This window comes from Chaetodon auriga, chromosome 4 (assembly GCF_051107435.1).
Source record: "Chaetodon auriga isolate fChaAug3 chromosome 4, fChaAug3.hap1, whole genome shotgun sequence".
NCBI classification, from domain to species: Eukaryota; Metazoa; Chordata; class Actinopteri; order Chaetodontiformes; family Chaetodontidae; genus Chaetodon; species Chaetodon auriga.
Genome location: NC_135077.1, coordinates 29,594,449 through 29,609,998, shown reverse-complemented (window position 1 = coordinate 29,609,998; position 15,550 = coordinate 29,594,449). Strand labels below are relative to the sequence as shown.

The window sequence follows — 15,550 nt, the reverse complement described above, 5'->3', positions numbered from 1 at the left end:
AGTAAAGCTGAACAGTGACAAAACGGCCAATTGTAGAGATACAATGACTTCATACCACAATCCACATTCACAGGTACCAGTAATCCTCTGGAGTAGCCAACACAAGGAGCTGCTCAACCTTCATACAGAAAGCAGTCCAGGACCAGCACAATTGATTTCATGCAACTAATTACACTCTTATTCACATCCAAATGTTAAATTCTCATTGTTTTGGAAATATATTCAGACATATATAGTGGCTGCTCTTGCAGATTTGCATGTCATAGAAGAGTGGACTATTGGTCTTAGCAGAGGTCGGCCCTGCTTCTTAGGTCGAGTTGTATTTTGTTATGGGTCAGCAATTAATGCTATTAGTACTCTTGCAAAACTGTTGAGGAAGCAGCCACACTTGTGTTAGGATCAGTTGTTCACTTTTCTAAATGCTGCTTCAACACCAGTAACAGAAGACGCACAGCACTGTTGTTCTGCTGCTCTCATCCTCGCAGCAATTTAACAGACAAAATATCACTCTGTCAGTGATCAGTCTGCTTTGAGGCACAAAATGACTTTGAATATTGTGTTGCTCAAGAGACAGCTTTTTGTGTGCCCAGTGGAAGTGTAAAAACTTCAAAACTGTTGTGTTAACTTCATGTTCAGATTTGTCTTAGCAACACAGTGTTTGTGCCTCTCTAAAGGATGCACCTACATAGAATATTCTTCCTTCATCAGGCATCCTTCACATTTGTGTCCACATCAATAAATCAGATGAGTTGGTTTAATGAGCAAATAACTACTGCTTTTTAGCAACAATTGTGTTTTTACTACAAACTTCAAATGTAAATCAGAAAAAAACAAAAAACTAAAAATAGGTCTGAAAATAAGTTATTTTCATTATCAATCAATCTGCTGATTTTTTTTAATTATTATTATTAATCAATTCTTTAGTCTGTGAAACTTAAAAAATGTCAATTTCTTGGGTTTGACCAAAAACTAAAAAATATTCCATTTTCAATGATAACGGAAAATGGTAAGTGGACTGTATTTGCATAGTGCTTTTGACAATCACTCAAAGCGCTTTTACAACAAGTCTGCATTCACCCATTCACACACGCTCATTATGAGTGTATCCATTCACACACACTCACACACTGATGGCACAGCATCGAGGACAATTTTGGGTTCAGCATCTTGCTCAAGGATACTTTAACTGTGCAACTTTATCACATTAGAAACCAAACTTACTTAAACTGTAAACATATTTAAACACTGGAAATCATGTCATGTGAGAGCCAACTGATAATTGGTACTATCATCTGATAACCTAAACAACAGAAATGGATGACTAACATGTGATATGGACTTCTGCATGTAGTTATTTCAGTTAAAGTGTGTCTTAAAACATCAGAAAGCGTTATTGATTTTTGTAATCATTCCTCCAGTCCTTACTAGCAAAGAGGAGATCCTTTTCTAAAGGGATTCAAATGTATGTGATGGGGATGGGCCAACATTTGCAGCCCAGTTCTATGAAAAAATGCATTCTGAAACACAGCTGAGGTGGAAATGGAGCCTCGAATGGCTGAATTTGTCAAATTTTCCAGTGGGTGTTCTTAGTGTGGAATTTGTATTTCATCTGATAGTGTTTTCTTCATGAGCTGTGACAAAGCCTTCACCCGAACTTTGAAACTGGTATTTACACAGAACAGAAAATTAAAACCAGCCCATTCCTTGTATGTCTACACATACTAGATGAATGATAAGTATGGGTTGGGGAAGGGATCTGTTCAGGCCCAGTACAGTCAGCAATGGTTACAGTCAACAGTAATGTTTTCATCATACCATGTGGACATTATGAGCATGTGTAACAGTTGGATATTTATTTTTATATAATTTCACCAAAATGTTCAATGTATTTCATTTTTCACACTGTTGAGGTTTCTCTCTCCTGCCTGTCTGTTTTGGGGAGCTGTGTGCGTGTGTGTAGGGGAGGGGCTATGATGAGGAGGTTTGAGGGTCTGCACCTGCGTGCTCTGGTCAGAGTCTGACTGGAGCATGTCTGCAGGTAAGACGTGTGTAAACTTCATGCACACGAATATGAGAAATATGTTGTTAAATGAGACTGTTGTTTAGCGGGGTCGGTGCGGTTCATGTCGGGATGTTGTGGGGAATGTTTTCCATGGTTAGCCGCATTGTGTGTGTGAGAAATGTGACTCCGAAGCAGTCTTTTAATGACGCTAGTTAGCGTTAGCTTCTGCTAACTGTTTACAATGACACGCTTCATTAGCTCAGAGCTGATACACGGCAGAGTTTTTTTTTGTTTTCGTGTGTATGTGACGTTTTCCTCTCTCCTCGGCAGAAGTGTCGTCAGCCTCCTCATGTACACCACTCAAGTCTCTCCTATGTGTTTATTTGTGACAGGTATGGAGAAGTTTAATTGTGTTTATTTTATGTCCATTGGTTAATGTGGTTAAGATGTTATTTACATGTTGAATGAATGATTGAGGGTCCTTTGAGATTAATTTGTTATTTTATTTTATTTATTATGATATTTTGAGAGTGATATCTTTTTTATTTTACGTATTATTTTCTGGCTGTTTTGAAGAAAAACATTATTATTTTATTTAAGTAAGAAAGCAAATGTGAAAATGGGAGTCTGACTGGAGCATGTCTGCAGAAGTGTCGTCAGCCTCCTCATGTACACCACTCAAGTCTCTCCTATGTGTTTATTTGCGACAGACTGAGTAAAACAAGAGTCAAAGCCCTCCAGCCCGTTTCCCTGGCTTATTCTCGCACAACACATCGCAGAGTACTGGCAGAGAAATATCTACATGGGTTACACATGGTTGTAAGGTGGACTTGAAAAAATGTGAACCAATCCTTTAATGTACTGAAACTTCTCAGGAAATATTAGACTTTGATAGATTTGTTTGTCTTTACGTTGCTGCTGTAGAGGAGTTTAATATTGTTTTGATTGTTGCTATGGAAATTAAGAAAATAAATAATAACCATCATCTGCGACGAACAATTCACATTTATGGAATGCAGAACATAGTGACGTTCAAAGGACTGGAACACTGGCTTTGATCGCTAGCCCATAAAAGGGTTGTCTTCGAGGGTTTAACGGATTCACTTTTAGGTTTTGGTGGATTCACGGGAACCGACCGACGCCGCAATTTCAGTCGACCGCCGGGCGAGAGATAGGTGTCATCCGCACCCATGGAGAAGGAATTTAAAACAACGCCGAAGTTAATTTATGGGATATGTTCCTGCCAATCATCCAAAATACTAATCTACGAGAAACTACAAGATAAGTTAGGACAAACTTTGCCACAAAGGAGATCTGTGCTGAACTGATTTGGTCTGCTTGTTTTGATCAGCGATTGGGCGCGGCCACTTTTTTTTACGCTTTTTTTTTTTTTTTTTTTTTTTTTTAATGTTTTTTACGACGTAATGTATGGCAAGCCGTTTCTGCCAGAAATACGCCACATTCAGTCACGTTTCAACTTCATTATGGCGTAAAAAACGGCGTTTTTTCAGGTTTTACGCCGTTTTTTTACACCGTAATGCGCAAAAAGAAGGCCGCTTTTTACGCCGTAATGAAGTCCTCCAAGAATTCTCAGTTACAATGGATTGCACCCTAAAAACTTCCCCCTTCCTCCTGTTTCCCTCATTGAATGCTCTTCTCACCTTAGTGATAAAAGGCCATAAAGACAATTTTACATTTTTTTACAGTTCATAGACTGCTGCAATCGGCTGGCGACCGGTTCAGGTGTACCCCGCCTCTCGCCCATTGCTAGCTGGGATAGGCTCCAGCCCCCCGCAACCCCGAAAGGGATACGCGGGTATAGAAGATGAATGAATGAATGAATGAATGAAAACTTCTCAGTTACAATGGATTGCACCCTAAAAACTTCCCCCTTCGTCCTATTTCCCTCATTGAATGCTCTTCTCACCTTAGTGATAAAAGGCCATAAAGACTTTTACAATTTACAGACTGCTGCAATCGGCTGGCGACCGGTTCAGGTGTACCCCGCCTCTCGCCCATTGCTAGCTGGGATAGGCTCCAGCCCCCCGCAACCAGGGTTCTAAATTAACACCCGCCAACCCACCAAATGCGGGTTAAAATTCATATTGGCGGGTGTAAATAAACACTTACTAGCCAATTTGGTCGGTAATACATTAGGCAATCATGTCAGTCAGAGCCGCTCTACAGTTCTTGGTCATTTGTCCCCCTGACAGTCCGTCCTACATTTCCCATGAACACTGTCGTAATGCTACGTGATGATGTACAAGACGCCCATTGGCTGTGCGCAGGCACATTACAGTCTGTAGTGCAACCGGCGCGAGAAACCACGGAAACGCAAACACAAAGAAGAAGAAGAAGAAGAATGAACGGCGGCGTATAAACTGTAAAAAAGGAGACTGAGCTAGCTAAAAGTAAAAAGTAAAGTTAAACTAAATGCTGCGGTGGTTGGGACAGACGTCTGGGGGCAAGAAGAGGAAGGAGGCAGGGGATGAGAATGTCGACAAAGCGTGCGAAACGAAGAAAAGAAAGTTTAACGCTAAATGTCTGACAGGTCGTGAATGGCTTGTGTTTGATCACGAAAATGCCGTCATGTTTTGTAAGGATTGCCGCATGTACACGAAAGAAAAAAACAAGACGAATAATTTTGTGGTGGGGACTAATAATTTTAAAGTCGAGGCAGTAAAGGACCATGAGTGCCCGAAGTCATCAGGAGAGCCTAAGGAGTCTGCAATACTGACTGCTGCACTATTTGTGTTTTCTAGTTGTACATACATAATTCAATTTATTACCAATGCAATTTTTTGCAGGTGTTTAAGTCATGGCTGTTACTTGGCCCAAATTTGGCCCAACTATGGCATGCCAAGAAAATAACAAATCTCAGCCAAAAGTCAGCCAAAAGTGATTTTGGAATTCCAAAGTGTTGCCAGACCTATCCCAAAGAGAGGCCAAAACCCCATAACCTTGCCAAAAACTAACCTAAACTGATCCAAAAGGATGCCATAATTGAACCAAAGTGATGCCACAATATATTTTTAAATTCTATTTATTTGTTTGTTTATTTATTTATTTATTTGTTTATTCATTTGTGTGGAAACTATGTCCTAGTATCCTAGGCTCATGTGCTATTTATGTGTTATGACTGTATGTATAAAAAACAAAACAAAAACACAATATTCATAATTTTAATACATTTATTTGTACAAATTAACAAATTTACTACGGCCGGCTGGCGTCTGGCTGACGATTTTTCCTTCCCCCCTCCCTATCCCCTGCCCAGTAGAACCACCTCTTAATGGCATCAGCGATGCACAGATCAGTGGCTTCGGCAAACATGGGGTTACGTCTGACAGCATCTGAAAATGACATAAATAAAAGAAGAAACAATTCAGCAGAAAAACTTAATCTGATACAAGTAGCATTGCCAAAAGGGCATGGGAGATTCAATTCTGTTTAATTCTAATAAATTAAAAATAATAATAATAATAATAATAAATAAAATAAAATCAGTCACCATGGGTGCGGGATAATCCTTACCTGTCACAACTGCCCTGAGGTGGAGCTTTTCAAATGGCACCTTGCCATTCAGGCCACGCCATGAGATGGTTTTTGCCAGATCATTTTTGATGGCCTTCTTCAATATAGCCCACACAGTTTCTTTAACTGTTGCCCCTCCGGCCAATCCAAGAGTGATGACCTAAGTACAAAAAGAAAAAACAAAATAAGAAATTCAAAATAAAAGAGTCCCATTTTCCATCATCAATTCGGCATAACCATAAATTTAAAAAAAGAAAAGATAAGAAAGATAAGAAAGAAAACAGCTCACCAGTTTCTTACGGAGGTCTGGTTGACTTGCTAGATCCTTCTCAAGAGCATACAGGGCAGATTTATCATTCAAGGGAAATATGGTCAGGTCAGTGGTGGGAATCCATGTGACACCATTGGTGGGTCTTTGCATGTCTTGAATCATTCTGATGATGTTCTTTTGCTGATCCAACAGAATTTGTTGATTTACTAGAACTTCTTTCAGAAGAGCTGAAAAAAGAAGAATTGTTTAGTTCAAAAGGGTAGTTTTAAATTATGAAGGCATGTACAGTCATAGATGAAAATATTGGGACCCTTTTTCAAGAAAGTACATGGCCCCTACAGACAATGTGGATGTTCACAGATGTTTTGGGGTTGCTTTGCTACATCAGACACCAGAGACCTTGTCTGTGTACATGGCATTATGAAATCTAAAGACTGATAAAAATCAAGGGGTATAATGCAAGGTTATTAGTCATCTCAGTAGGACAATGACCTAAAACACCAAAAAGTAAAGATGTGATCCTAAAGTGGCCATCAATGAGTCTATTTAAGTCCCATAAAACACCTGTGGAGAGATTTCAAGACAGCAGTTGGGAGAAGTCACCCTTCAAACTTACTTCCACACATTTGGTTGCAGCCTCTTGTGTACCCATGATAGGGTGGACTGGCAGGCTGAGCTGTTGCTGTTCCTGCCATGCTGCTGCTTTGCTGCTGCTCTGACCCTGCCATGTCACTGCTCTGCTGCTGCTCTGACCCTGCCATGTCACCGTAACTCTGATCTATTGCCTGGCGGAGGGTTGACCCCAGGCTCATTACATGCTGAAGGTGGATGTAGAAATAAAAATATAACAAAAATGTCCACTTTCAGAAATTAAGGTGTTCTGGTAATCAGGTATGAGGGTTAAACAGATTTTTTATTTAAAACTAGAAATAAAACTATTATGCAATTCTATACCTGAGAATTCTGAGGCTCTTCAACAGATGAGGGGACCTCAACAAAACCACAATCTGTATGTGGCATCAGAATGAAGCGCCTGGAATTGGAGGGAGGTCTTGGGATAGCGGGGGCCTTGGGAAGAGACACAGTCTTCCTTTTCGGTGGACTGAGGTTTTCCTCATCTTCTTGGTCTCTGATATATCTACTTGGCCTTTGTTAGAGGGAGACAAAAGAGAAAGACATCAACATTGGCATCAGATACAAAGAATGAACTGAACTCCTAGGTAGTAATACAAAAGTAAACACAGAATATTATGTGCCCAGCAGGTATATAACACTGTTATATGAAAACATTATCATATGGTAATTCTAAAGTAAATTGACCCATAGCCTTGTTGTTCAAGAACATTGGTACAACATGTGTAGCAGGTGTACTTCAGTGGAGTCAACAGGGTACTTGAATAATGTCTCTCTTCTGGTGTATGACCTGTACATCACATGATAGAACCCTTCATGCAGAACAATGTTTTCCACCAAAGCAATATCATTGTGAATCCTAAAGCAGCAGTCACCACCACATGAGGATTTAACAGTCAGACCATCAATGACTAACTTTCTGAACTGATTTACAGAACTTCCAATAAACTCTTGTGGCACAGGTCCATCATTGTGCTGCCCTGATGCAATGCAACTCTGTTTCTCTGCAATGCTTTCCTCACTGATATTCTCCATTTCTGAGACACGTCTTATCACTTGAGCCAAGGGATTGTGTGGTTTCCTTACCATTTTCTTTAAAATCTGCAGATAGTTTTCATAAGGAAAACCAGAAAAGAGGTCTAAGTGACCATGAGCCTTTGCATCATCACTGAGATGAACAAGACCATGTATGTTGTAAACAACAAAATGGTCACCATATAACTTACTGAAATGGTCCACAAATGAGCAAAGCAGTGTCCTGGCATAATCATTTAGTACTGAACATAATGAGGGCCGAGCTAGAACATGAATGGCAACTGAAAGCAATAAGAAGTTATTGTAAAGCTCGTCAGCTAGGATACCCTTCAGCACAACTGGACCTGTATACAACAGAAATTGTCGCCATTCTGTTGCTTTCCATCTATGTCTCTCTGTAAGCCCTCTTGGTTTCCTGGCAAACTCAGAAGGGACAAAGGCTCTCAAACCAGTCAGTCTGTCAGATATAATGCAACTTTGACGAGCTGACATGCGACAACGAAGAGGCCCAGCTGAACCCATCCATAAATCCAAAAGCTTACGTACCACACCAAGACATACCAAATGCATATAATCATGAGGAAAACAGCTCACCATACCAATATTCAATTCAGTAAAAGGTGAGACACCCTTATGGTGATCTTCGTCACTTAAAGCCTTGAAATTCTCATCCGTCCTACAAGGAGCATTTTTTTCAGGAAAAGTCATTCGATGGTTACTGGAAACACCTGACTGGGTACACTTATCACAACCTGAAAATCCAGTGTGACCCTTGACTGCTTTAACAAAAGCTCGGGCAGGAGCATCGCATATAACTGAACAAACTTGCACAAAAAAAGTCTTTTGACCAATGAGAAAACCATCCTTCAACACCTTAAGCTCATTCACAAGAGCCCCTAGGTAATCTGACAGGGAGGTTGGTTTAGATTCACCACAGAACAACGCAATCAACACGGGTCTTTTCATAAAGCCTTGTAGCATGCCTAGAATTGGCCAGAACTGAACAGAGGAACTTTTAAACAGTGGCAAACCATCGATGTTCAGCTGCAATTTAAACAAGTGTCCGTCATTTACTTTACTTGACAATCTCTCAAATGTTCTGGAAAGTGTGTTCAAAACCCCAAAGTAATAAAACGAGCCACCTGCTAACTTTTCCACAGAATAATTCATCTTAGTTTTCAGCAAAGTCCGGCCATCTTTTGGTAGGAGAGGGTGGTAAACTCTAAGTATGGACAAGAGTGCTGACAGGGCAACCAGAGAAATACCAAACCGAGTGGCCCAATCTGACAAAGCAGATGGCAGGTCAAGGGCTGAGGGGCTGTCATCATCAGAACTTTCATCTGATCCACTTTCACTAAAACCTTCTTCACGCATGGTCTGATCACACAACTGGGAATTATCAACGCTACAGTTTTCCCTATCAGTTCCCCCATCATCACTCTGAGTTGGCATCGAGTCAGAATTGTCACACATTTCACTCTGCATGGACTGGAACATTAGATCAACTCTATTTCGAGCTCTTCTGCGAATGTTACTCCACTGACTGTATGCCATTGTGCACTGAAACTGAAAGAAAGAAAAAGAAAATACAGTTAGTTCTATAGTAAAATGTGGAGGGGCCCGGGTAATCAATTAGCTATTTTAACAACAAAACAATGACCTAACTTCACTCCAAGTCTAAATCTAGTGATCAATAAAACTGTAAGACAAACTAATAGTCAAAATTCTTCAGATAGTTTATTAAACTATTCTCTCTCTGCTTTATCTGCTACAAAACCATGGCAACACAAACCAACAAAAACATGTTCACTTAATTGCAAAAACAGGTGGAGTGTATATTGTGGGAGAAGTACACTTGTGTTTGTATGCAGGCTATTTTTAATTTAAAATGTAATCCTGCCAAGTAGCCTAATCTCTGTTTTATCAAATATACCGGTAATCTGATAACATGTTCTTTTTTTGTACTGTAACGGATTACAGCTACCTTTTTTGTAGGGCTGTCAGGCAATTTTAAAAATTAATCTAATAAATTACAGGATTTGTAATTAATTAATCTAATTAATCGCATTTTAATATGTCTGCTAAAGGTAACCAAATAATGAATTCGAATTCGAGGACATAACAAAATTGTATTGCATGACAGGAATAGACAGACAGGAAGTCTGGCACAGAAAAGACGAGAGAATCCGGTAAATTTTCAAAATAAAATAATTAAGTTGTTGCTGTCCGTCTATAAATATCTGTCAGTTGCTTCTGTACACACACACACACACACACACACACACACACTCATACAGACCTAGACACAGACCTGTGTGTGAAAACCGAGTCGTGTTTGACCGGCGCGGAGAGTGAAGGAGAAGCAGAGCCAAGCGCCGAGGACGAGCGCTGCTTCCGCGGGCAGTAGCCTACGTCTGAGTCGCGTCCATGTCTGTTGTCACCCTGCTTGGACTGCTACGCAGCTGAGAAGTGACAAACACGTCCGGTGTAGGACAAGTTCCTCGGTGCTACTCAGGTGCTACTGCTACCGTGACGTGCCACGCCAAGTAGCCTACGAGTCATTCAATGGACCAAATTTAAAATGCTAACTTTTATAACGTAACGCGTTCATTTGCAGTGTAATTAATTAATCTAATTAACACGTTAAACTGACAGACCTACTTTTCTGTATCCTGATTATCCTTCTCATGTAACTCCCAAGCCTGCAAATCCGTTACACACCGCCGTCGGCTCGGCTCGGCGGCCGGGACTAGCTAACTCAGCTCGGGGCGAAAGAGCCCCATGTTGACGGCGGTGGCCCCGGTGCCCCGCCTCGGGCTGTATTTACTTAGCTTTTTACTTAGCGGACACACAGCTGACAGCCACCACAACATCGTCAGAGATGATGAGATGAGATTTAATTATCCTCATCAGATTGCTGCTGGATTCAGCGATCTAGCTAATTTAAGTCTAACATTAGCCACAAAGGATCAGATCAAAAATGCATTTAAACCTCCGCCAGTCACGTTATTCATTAGGCTATATAAAATGCAAGTTGCGTACATGACCCGCGTCTTAAACAGATCAAAAACATTAAACTTGTGGTTAGCAGAAACAAACCACTTTGGAGAGAAGGAAAAATGTACTCACCTCCAGACAGTGATCACGCCGAGAAATGATGTGAGATCTCTCGTAACCGTTAAAAATTTCCCGGTCTCTGTGCAGACTTTTGGCAAGCCAGATGGATGACAAAGCGCTCCCGTAAAATCATGAATGCGAACGCGCTCAAACACATATGGTCCCGCTCATCGCCTTTTTGGCTGGTTAACCAGATATAAGCCAAAACTCGGCCAAAATAACATCGCGCCATTTATTTATTATGGCAGATCATAACAAAACCAAAGCTGACCCAAACCCACAATCCTTTGCCAAAACAACCCCAAAGAGGCCAGATAAATGCCACAAGAAAGCCAAAACGATTTGCTATCTGGGTTATGTGGCGAGTGGAACCACTTGGCAGCCTAATGTTGTGACAACGCAACCTGGGGGAATTTCGCCCCCAGGAAATTATTAGACTCAACCCCTAACACAAGGACCCACAGATTCAACTAAACAATGACAGACTGATCCACAGTATACAAAAGTTTATTCAATAATTGTTATGTTCTTTTTTAAAAAAAAAAAAAAAAAATGACAGTCATAAAAGGACAGGTGACCATAATTAAATGTCACTGTGTGAGTTACCTAGCGGCATGTGGAGCCAGGCTGGGGGCCTACCGGGGAGGACGCACCAAACCAAAAGGGGGCGGGGCAGGGTCCAAAACAAAACGAAATCCACACCACACGTGAGGTAAAAGAAATCAAGAAAAACACGGCAAACAAAAGGATGAGTGAAGGGACACCACCACCAGGGGGTCCGCCTACCACCGGCTTGCACCCCACCGCTCCTGCCCAGAAAGAGACTCAGTTCATACAAAAGAAAATATACACAATACGAAACGATATAATAAGGAAAATAAAATCAGAACTAAATTCATCAGATGAAGTAAAATAACGGGAAACCAAACTGTCAACAAAATAAAACTACGAAGGAAACACTAACATTAATTGTATAAACCGGCAAAATATTACAATGAACAGTGTGCGATTTTCACATGAGTAAATGTCAATTACAGTCAGCTTGATCCATAAAATCCGACACTAGGCTCCAGGCATCCCAATGCTATAGAAACGGAACAGTCTTGTTCCGGCCACAGTGTCTGGAGCGGTCACAGAAAGTTCAGTATAGGTAAAATTCAGCAGGAGCAGGAACAGCAGCGGGCACCATAGGCCAGAGGCTGATGACGCTGACACACACTGCAGCTTGGCCCAACATCCTACGAAATAAAATATATATATAAAAAAAAAATATATTATTCACAATTTGGGGAAAAGTACGGAAACAAACCGCGGTGTCACCGCAGGTATACGAACCACAAAGCGAGCACGCATTCCACCCAGGATGGGAAGAGGGCAGACACACGGCCACTGCGCACGCTGCCAGCTCAACACGGGGTTTTGGTGAAGCACAGGCTTGGAGCGAGCCCTGCCACCATATGGCTCAGCCTTCAAAGCCGCCGGAGAAAGTCAGCGCTACAGAGCAAGGAAACCAGCAGGTAAAGCAACAATAACGCATAACCTGAAGCACCAAGGGAGATCAGCACACACGTCACACGCCAAACCGCCGCACGCTAGATACCAGGACACCAGGCTCTGGAGGAGGTCAAGGAGAGTGATCAGAGCAGCAGTACTCCACCTGAATTTAGGAGTGACTGTGCCGCCCCGCAATCAAAGCGCAGCGGGATAATTGAACACAGCCTGCGGACAATTTAGCAGGCTGGAAGAGGGAAGAGTGAAACTCAACCTGCCACACTTACTGAGACTCACTAATTTTACTCCTTAATACAGTGCAATACATACATGTTTGAATACTTTGTTTAAATATAGCCAATGCGTCTCAGTATGCCAGGATTTCATATTATCAAATCGGTTAGATTTCTACCTCAGTATCCCAGCAAGAGGATTTTGTCTGTCTTGCACTACTGTATGTTCAAAATAGATGTAAAGAAAAGCATCCTCATGCATTTGGGATTTTTTTCCTCACTATCAAAGTTGCACTGAAACATTACTCTTAAAGCAGAGTGAACCAAACAAACTTGTGTACCACTACACACATATCCTCACCTGAGATTTCCTGCCCATCTCCCCACTTGCACCCTATTCCCTCATCAGCCACTCACCACATATACCAAGCCAGATCCATTGTTCCTCTCCCAGATCGTCAGAAACAGACCCAGCTTCCTTTTCAATGCTAGGAAAAGTTAAGTTGAGTCAGTCTTTCCATCAGTCCTTGATTATGGTGATATAATCTATAGACCTGCTGCTGCTTTTACTCTAAAACCCCTAGACTGAGTATATCATTTTCCCCCACAGGTTCATTACTTGACATTCCTGAAACTTGCCAGAAATTCAGCGGTAAGTAAGTGAACCTTAAGGTTTCTGTTCAAGCTCCTGTTAGCTGGCTAACTTTTGGAAGCCTAACTTAACTCAAGCCACTGTAACTTGCTTGCTTAGACTGCCACCTAGCTGCGTGGAGCATCAACTACCTCACCAACACACCACAATATGTGAGGCTTTGCAACCGTGTGTCTGATGTAGTGTAGTTTACAGCACGGGGGCTCTGCAGGGTACAGTGCTATCTCCTTTCCCCTTCACCTACTACACATTGTACTTCAGACACAACACTGACAGATGTCACCTCCAAAAGTTCTCCCATGATACAGCCATTATTGGACATTTATGACAGGGGAACAAACGGGAATGCAGGAAAGTCATCACCAACTTTGTCATATGGTGTGAACTGAACCACCTGCACATAAACGCCAGCAAGACAATGGAGATGGTGACAGACTTCCACAGCAATGTGCCACAGACTACATCAGTGAACATCCAGGGTTTGGACATAGAGATTGAGAGCAAGTACAAATACCTGGGTGTTCACCTCAACAACAAAACTGGACTGGAAAAAACAGATGTCCTGTACAAGAAGGGCCAAAGTCATCTCCATCTGTTAATTAGACTGAGGTCCTTTGTAGTATGTAGGACACTGTTAAAAATGTATGACACTGTAGTGACATCTGCAGTTTTCTAATGGTCTGCTGGGGCTGTAGAAGCTCTGAGAGGCACAGAAAAACACTGAATGAACTGGTCATGAGAGCTGGCTCTGTCCTGGACTGCCCTCTGGACATCATCGAGGAGGTGGGTTGGAAGAGGATGTTAGCCAAGCCCACATTAATCATGGACAACCTCTCTCACCCCTTGCATGAGACGGTGGAAGTCTTAAGCTGCTAGTCAGGCAACAGACTACGGCATCCACTGTGTAAGAAAGAACACTATTGAAGGTCCGTCATTCAAACAGCTGTTGCAGCTCTCACGTTCCAGTAACAGTTGGCCACATAATGTTCAATGCATTCACTGTCTTAAAGCCAAATGAATAACCATGTCATATGATTAGGTGTGTGCGTGTGTCATAATCTGCTGACCATGACACCACGTATGTTATTATCTACTGATTAAATGAACATTTTCTCCTTATTGTACAACACATTGTGATGTGCCTATTGTGCTGACATTGTTCTGATGGTAGAACAAAGTCATCATGTCTACAAGAGAATGTATTGTATATAATCTAACATCTTCTCCTGCTCTGGGCTCTTTCTTGCCATCTCACACTCGAGACAGCATGGAAGGAGTCCGTCTGCAGGTGTCAGAATACACAATCAGAAAGACAACAAACGACTTGTGCTTTTTGGTACAAAATTGCCAGTACAGTTGTATCTCAAATAATGAACTGCATCACCATTAGGCTTTAAGAGGCAGTTGTGGTTAGCCTCTTAAACCCCTGTGCTCCCACAGGTAGGTTGGTCTATACTGTGTAGCTGCAGAGCTTTATTGTAAACTCTAGTGGGAGAACCCAAATATCTTCTGCTGGTTTCCAGTTTTCTGTTTGATGTAATGCTGTAGCTCTATAACAATGGACTCTTGGCTTTGGATATTTCACTCAGTTTAAGTGTGATGTAGTTTGAATGAAGCCCTGCAACCAGTTGATATACAATTGATGTGACACTGTCTTCTATGGAAACACTTTATGAAAATGGGAGTTGAAAGGATTAATGTGCTTAACCACATAAGAATGAATCAATATTAATAGAGTGGTCGTCAACTCATTTGCATGATGTGTATTTCTGGTTTTTGCTTTTTTGAAAGAAGTGTGTAGTATTACCTTGGATTAATTAATTTATTTTTAAATTAAATCTTGTCTCTTCCTGGTCTTAAAGGCTGCATTATAGTAAAATGCTGACATTTTTTCAACTTATTTGGCAGTTGCGGCTGAGTAAAATCAATATATGGGTGGCTCTACCTGTATGCTTATCCTATCCACATTACAAATGACTTCTTTAACAACTTTCTCTTGCGTGTGTAAATATCCTCTGAAAGCAGTGATTAGTCATCCCAAAATACTACCATGTTATAGCCAAAGGTTTTAACCTTATTTCCGGAGGTTGTTTCTCAATAAAAACAGCCAAATTTTCCAACCAGTTTTCCAAAAGAACCATTAGCACAATTGGTCCTTCATTGTGCCATCATCTTGGTTTAACATAAACATTTTTTTATCGTGCATATTTTTTCGCTAAACCCAAATAACCAATTCCCACATAGTCGGCCCGTTACCTGCCACAACTTCCTCGTCTCTGCCGTCCAATAAACACTGCCTCTCTCCCACCCGCTCGAGGACCAGGTACTCAAGCAACAGGCGAGGCCTCCGCCATACACACGCTCCTTGGCAACACTCCAACCGCTCCCCAGCGTTAAACACATTCAAGTGAACAGTAGCTCGCCTGAAACACGCTCTCAAGCAGCAAAACATTCACTTCCACAATTCTGACAAGGAAGCAAAACTTCTCAAACTGCTCAACGAATCTCTGCAAACTACATGTCCTCCTCCCTGAGCATCCCAAATGCTTCCGGGTTCCCAGCGCCACGCCGATGACGTCACG

General features: G+C 41.5%; 1 protein-coding gene and 1 long non-coding RNA gene across 3 annotated transcripts in view; one reads left to right on the top strand and one right to left on the bottom strand.

Moving 5' to 3' along the window:
- Window positions 1-1,842: 1,842 nt before the first annotated feature.
- LOC143319942 (uncharacterized) overlaps window positions 1,843-15,550 on the top strand; it is a 29,132-nt gene continuing 15,424 nt past the window's right edge. The window contains exons 1-2 of the long non-coding RNA XR_013077108.1: window positions 1,843-2,038; window positions 2,333-12,968. This is a non-coding gene — a long non-coding RNA (uncharacterized LOC143319942). The remainder of the gene's footprint in view (window positions 2,039-2,332; window positions 12,969-15,550) is intronic.
- LOC143319941 (uncharacterized) lies at window positions 4,818-10,798 on the bottom strand. Of its 2 annotated transcripts, none has more exons than XM_076729229.1 (4): window positions 10,605-10,798; window positions 5,826-6,034; window positions 5,537-5,696; window positions 4,818-5,355 (listed from the first exon to the last, which is right to left on the bottom strand). In XM_076729229.1, exons 2-4 carry the CDS (start codon window positions 5,967-5,969, stop codon window positions 5,219-5,221), a joined length of 441 nt encoding a protein of 146 aa, XP_076585344.1. In that variant the 5' UTR covers window positions 5,970-6,034; window positions 10,605-10,798; the 3' UTR covers window positions 4,818-5,218. The 2 variants fall into 2 exon arrangements, with proteins under 2 accessions (XP_076585344.1, XP_076585343.1); XM_076729228.1 differs by lacking the exon at window positions 10,605-10,798 and adding an exon at window positions 6,762-6,869.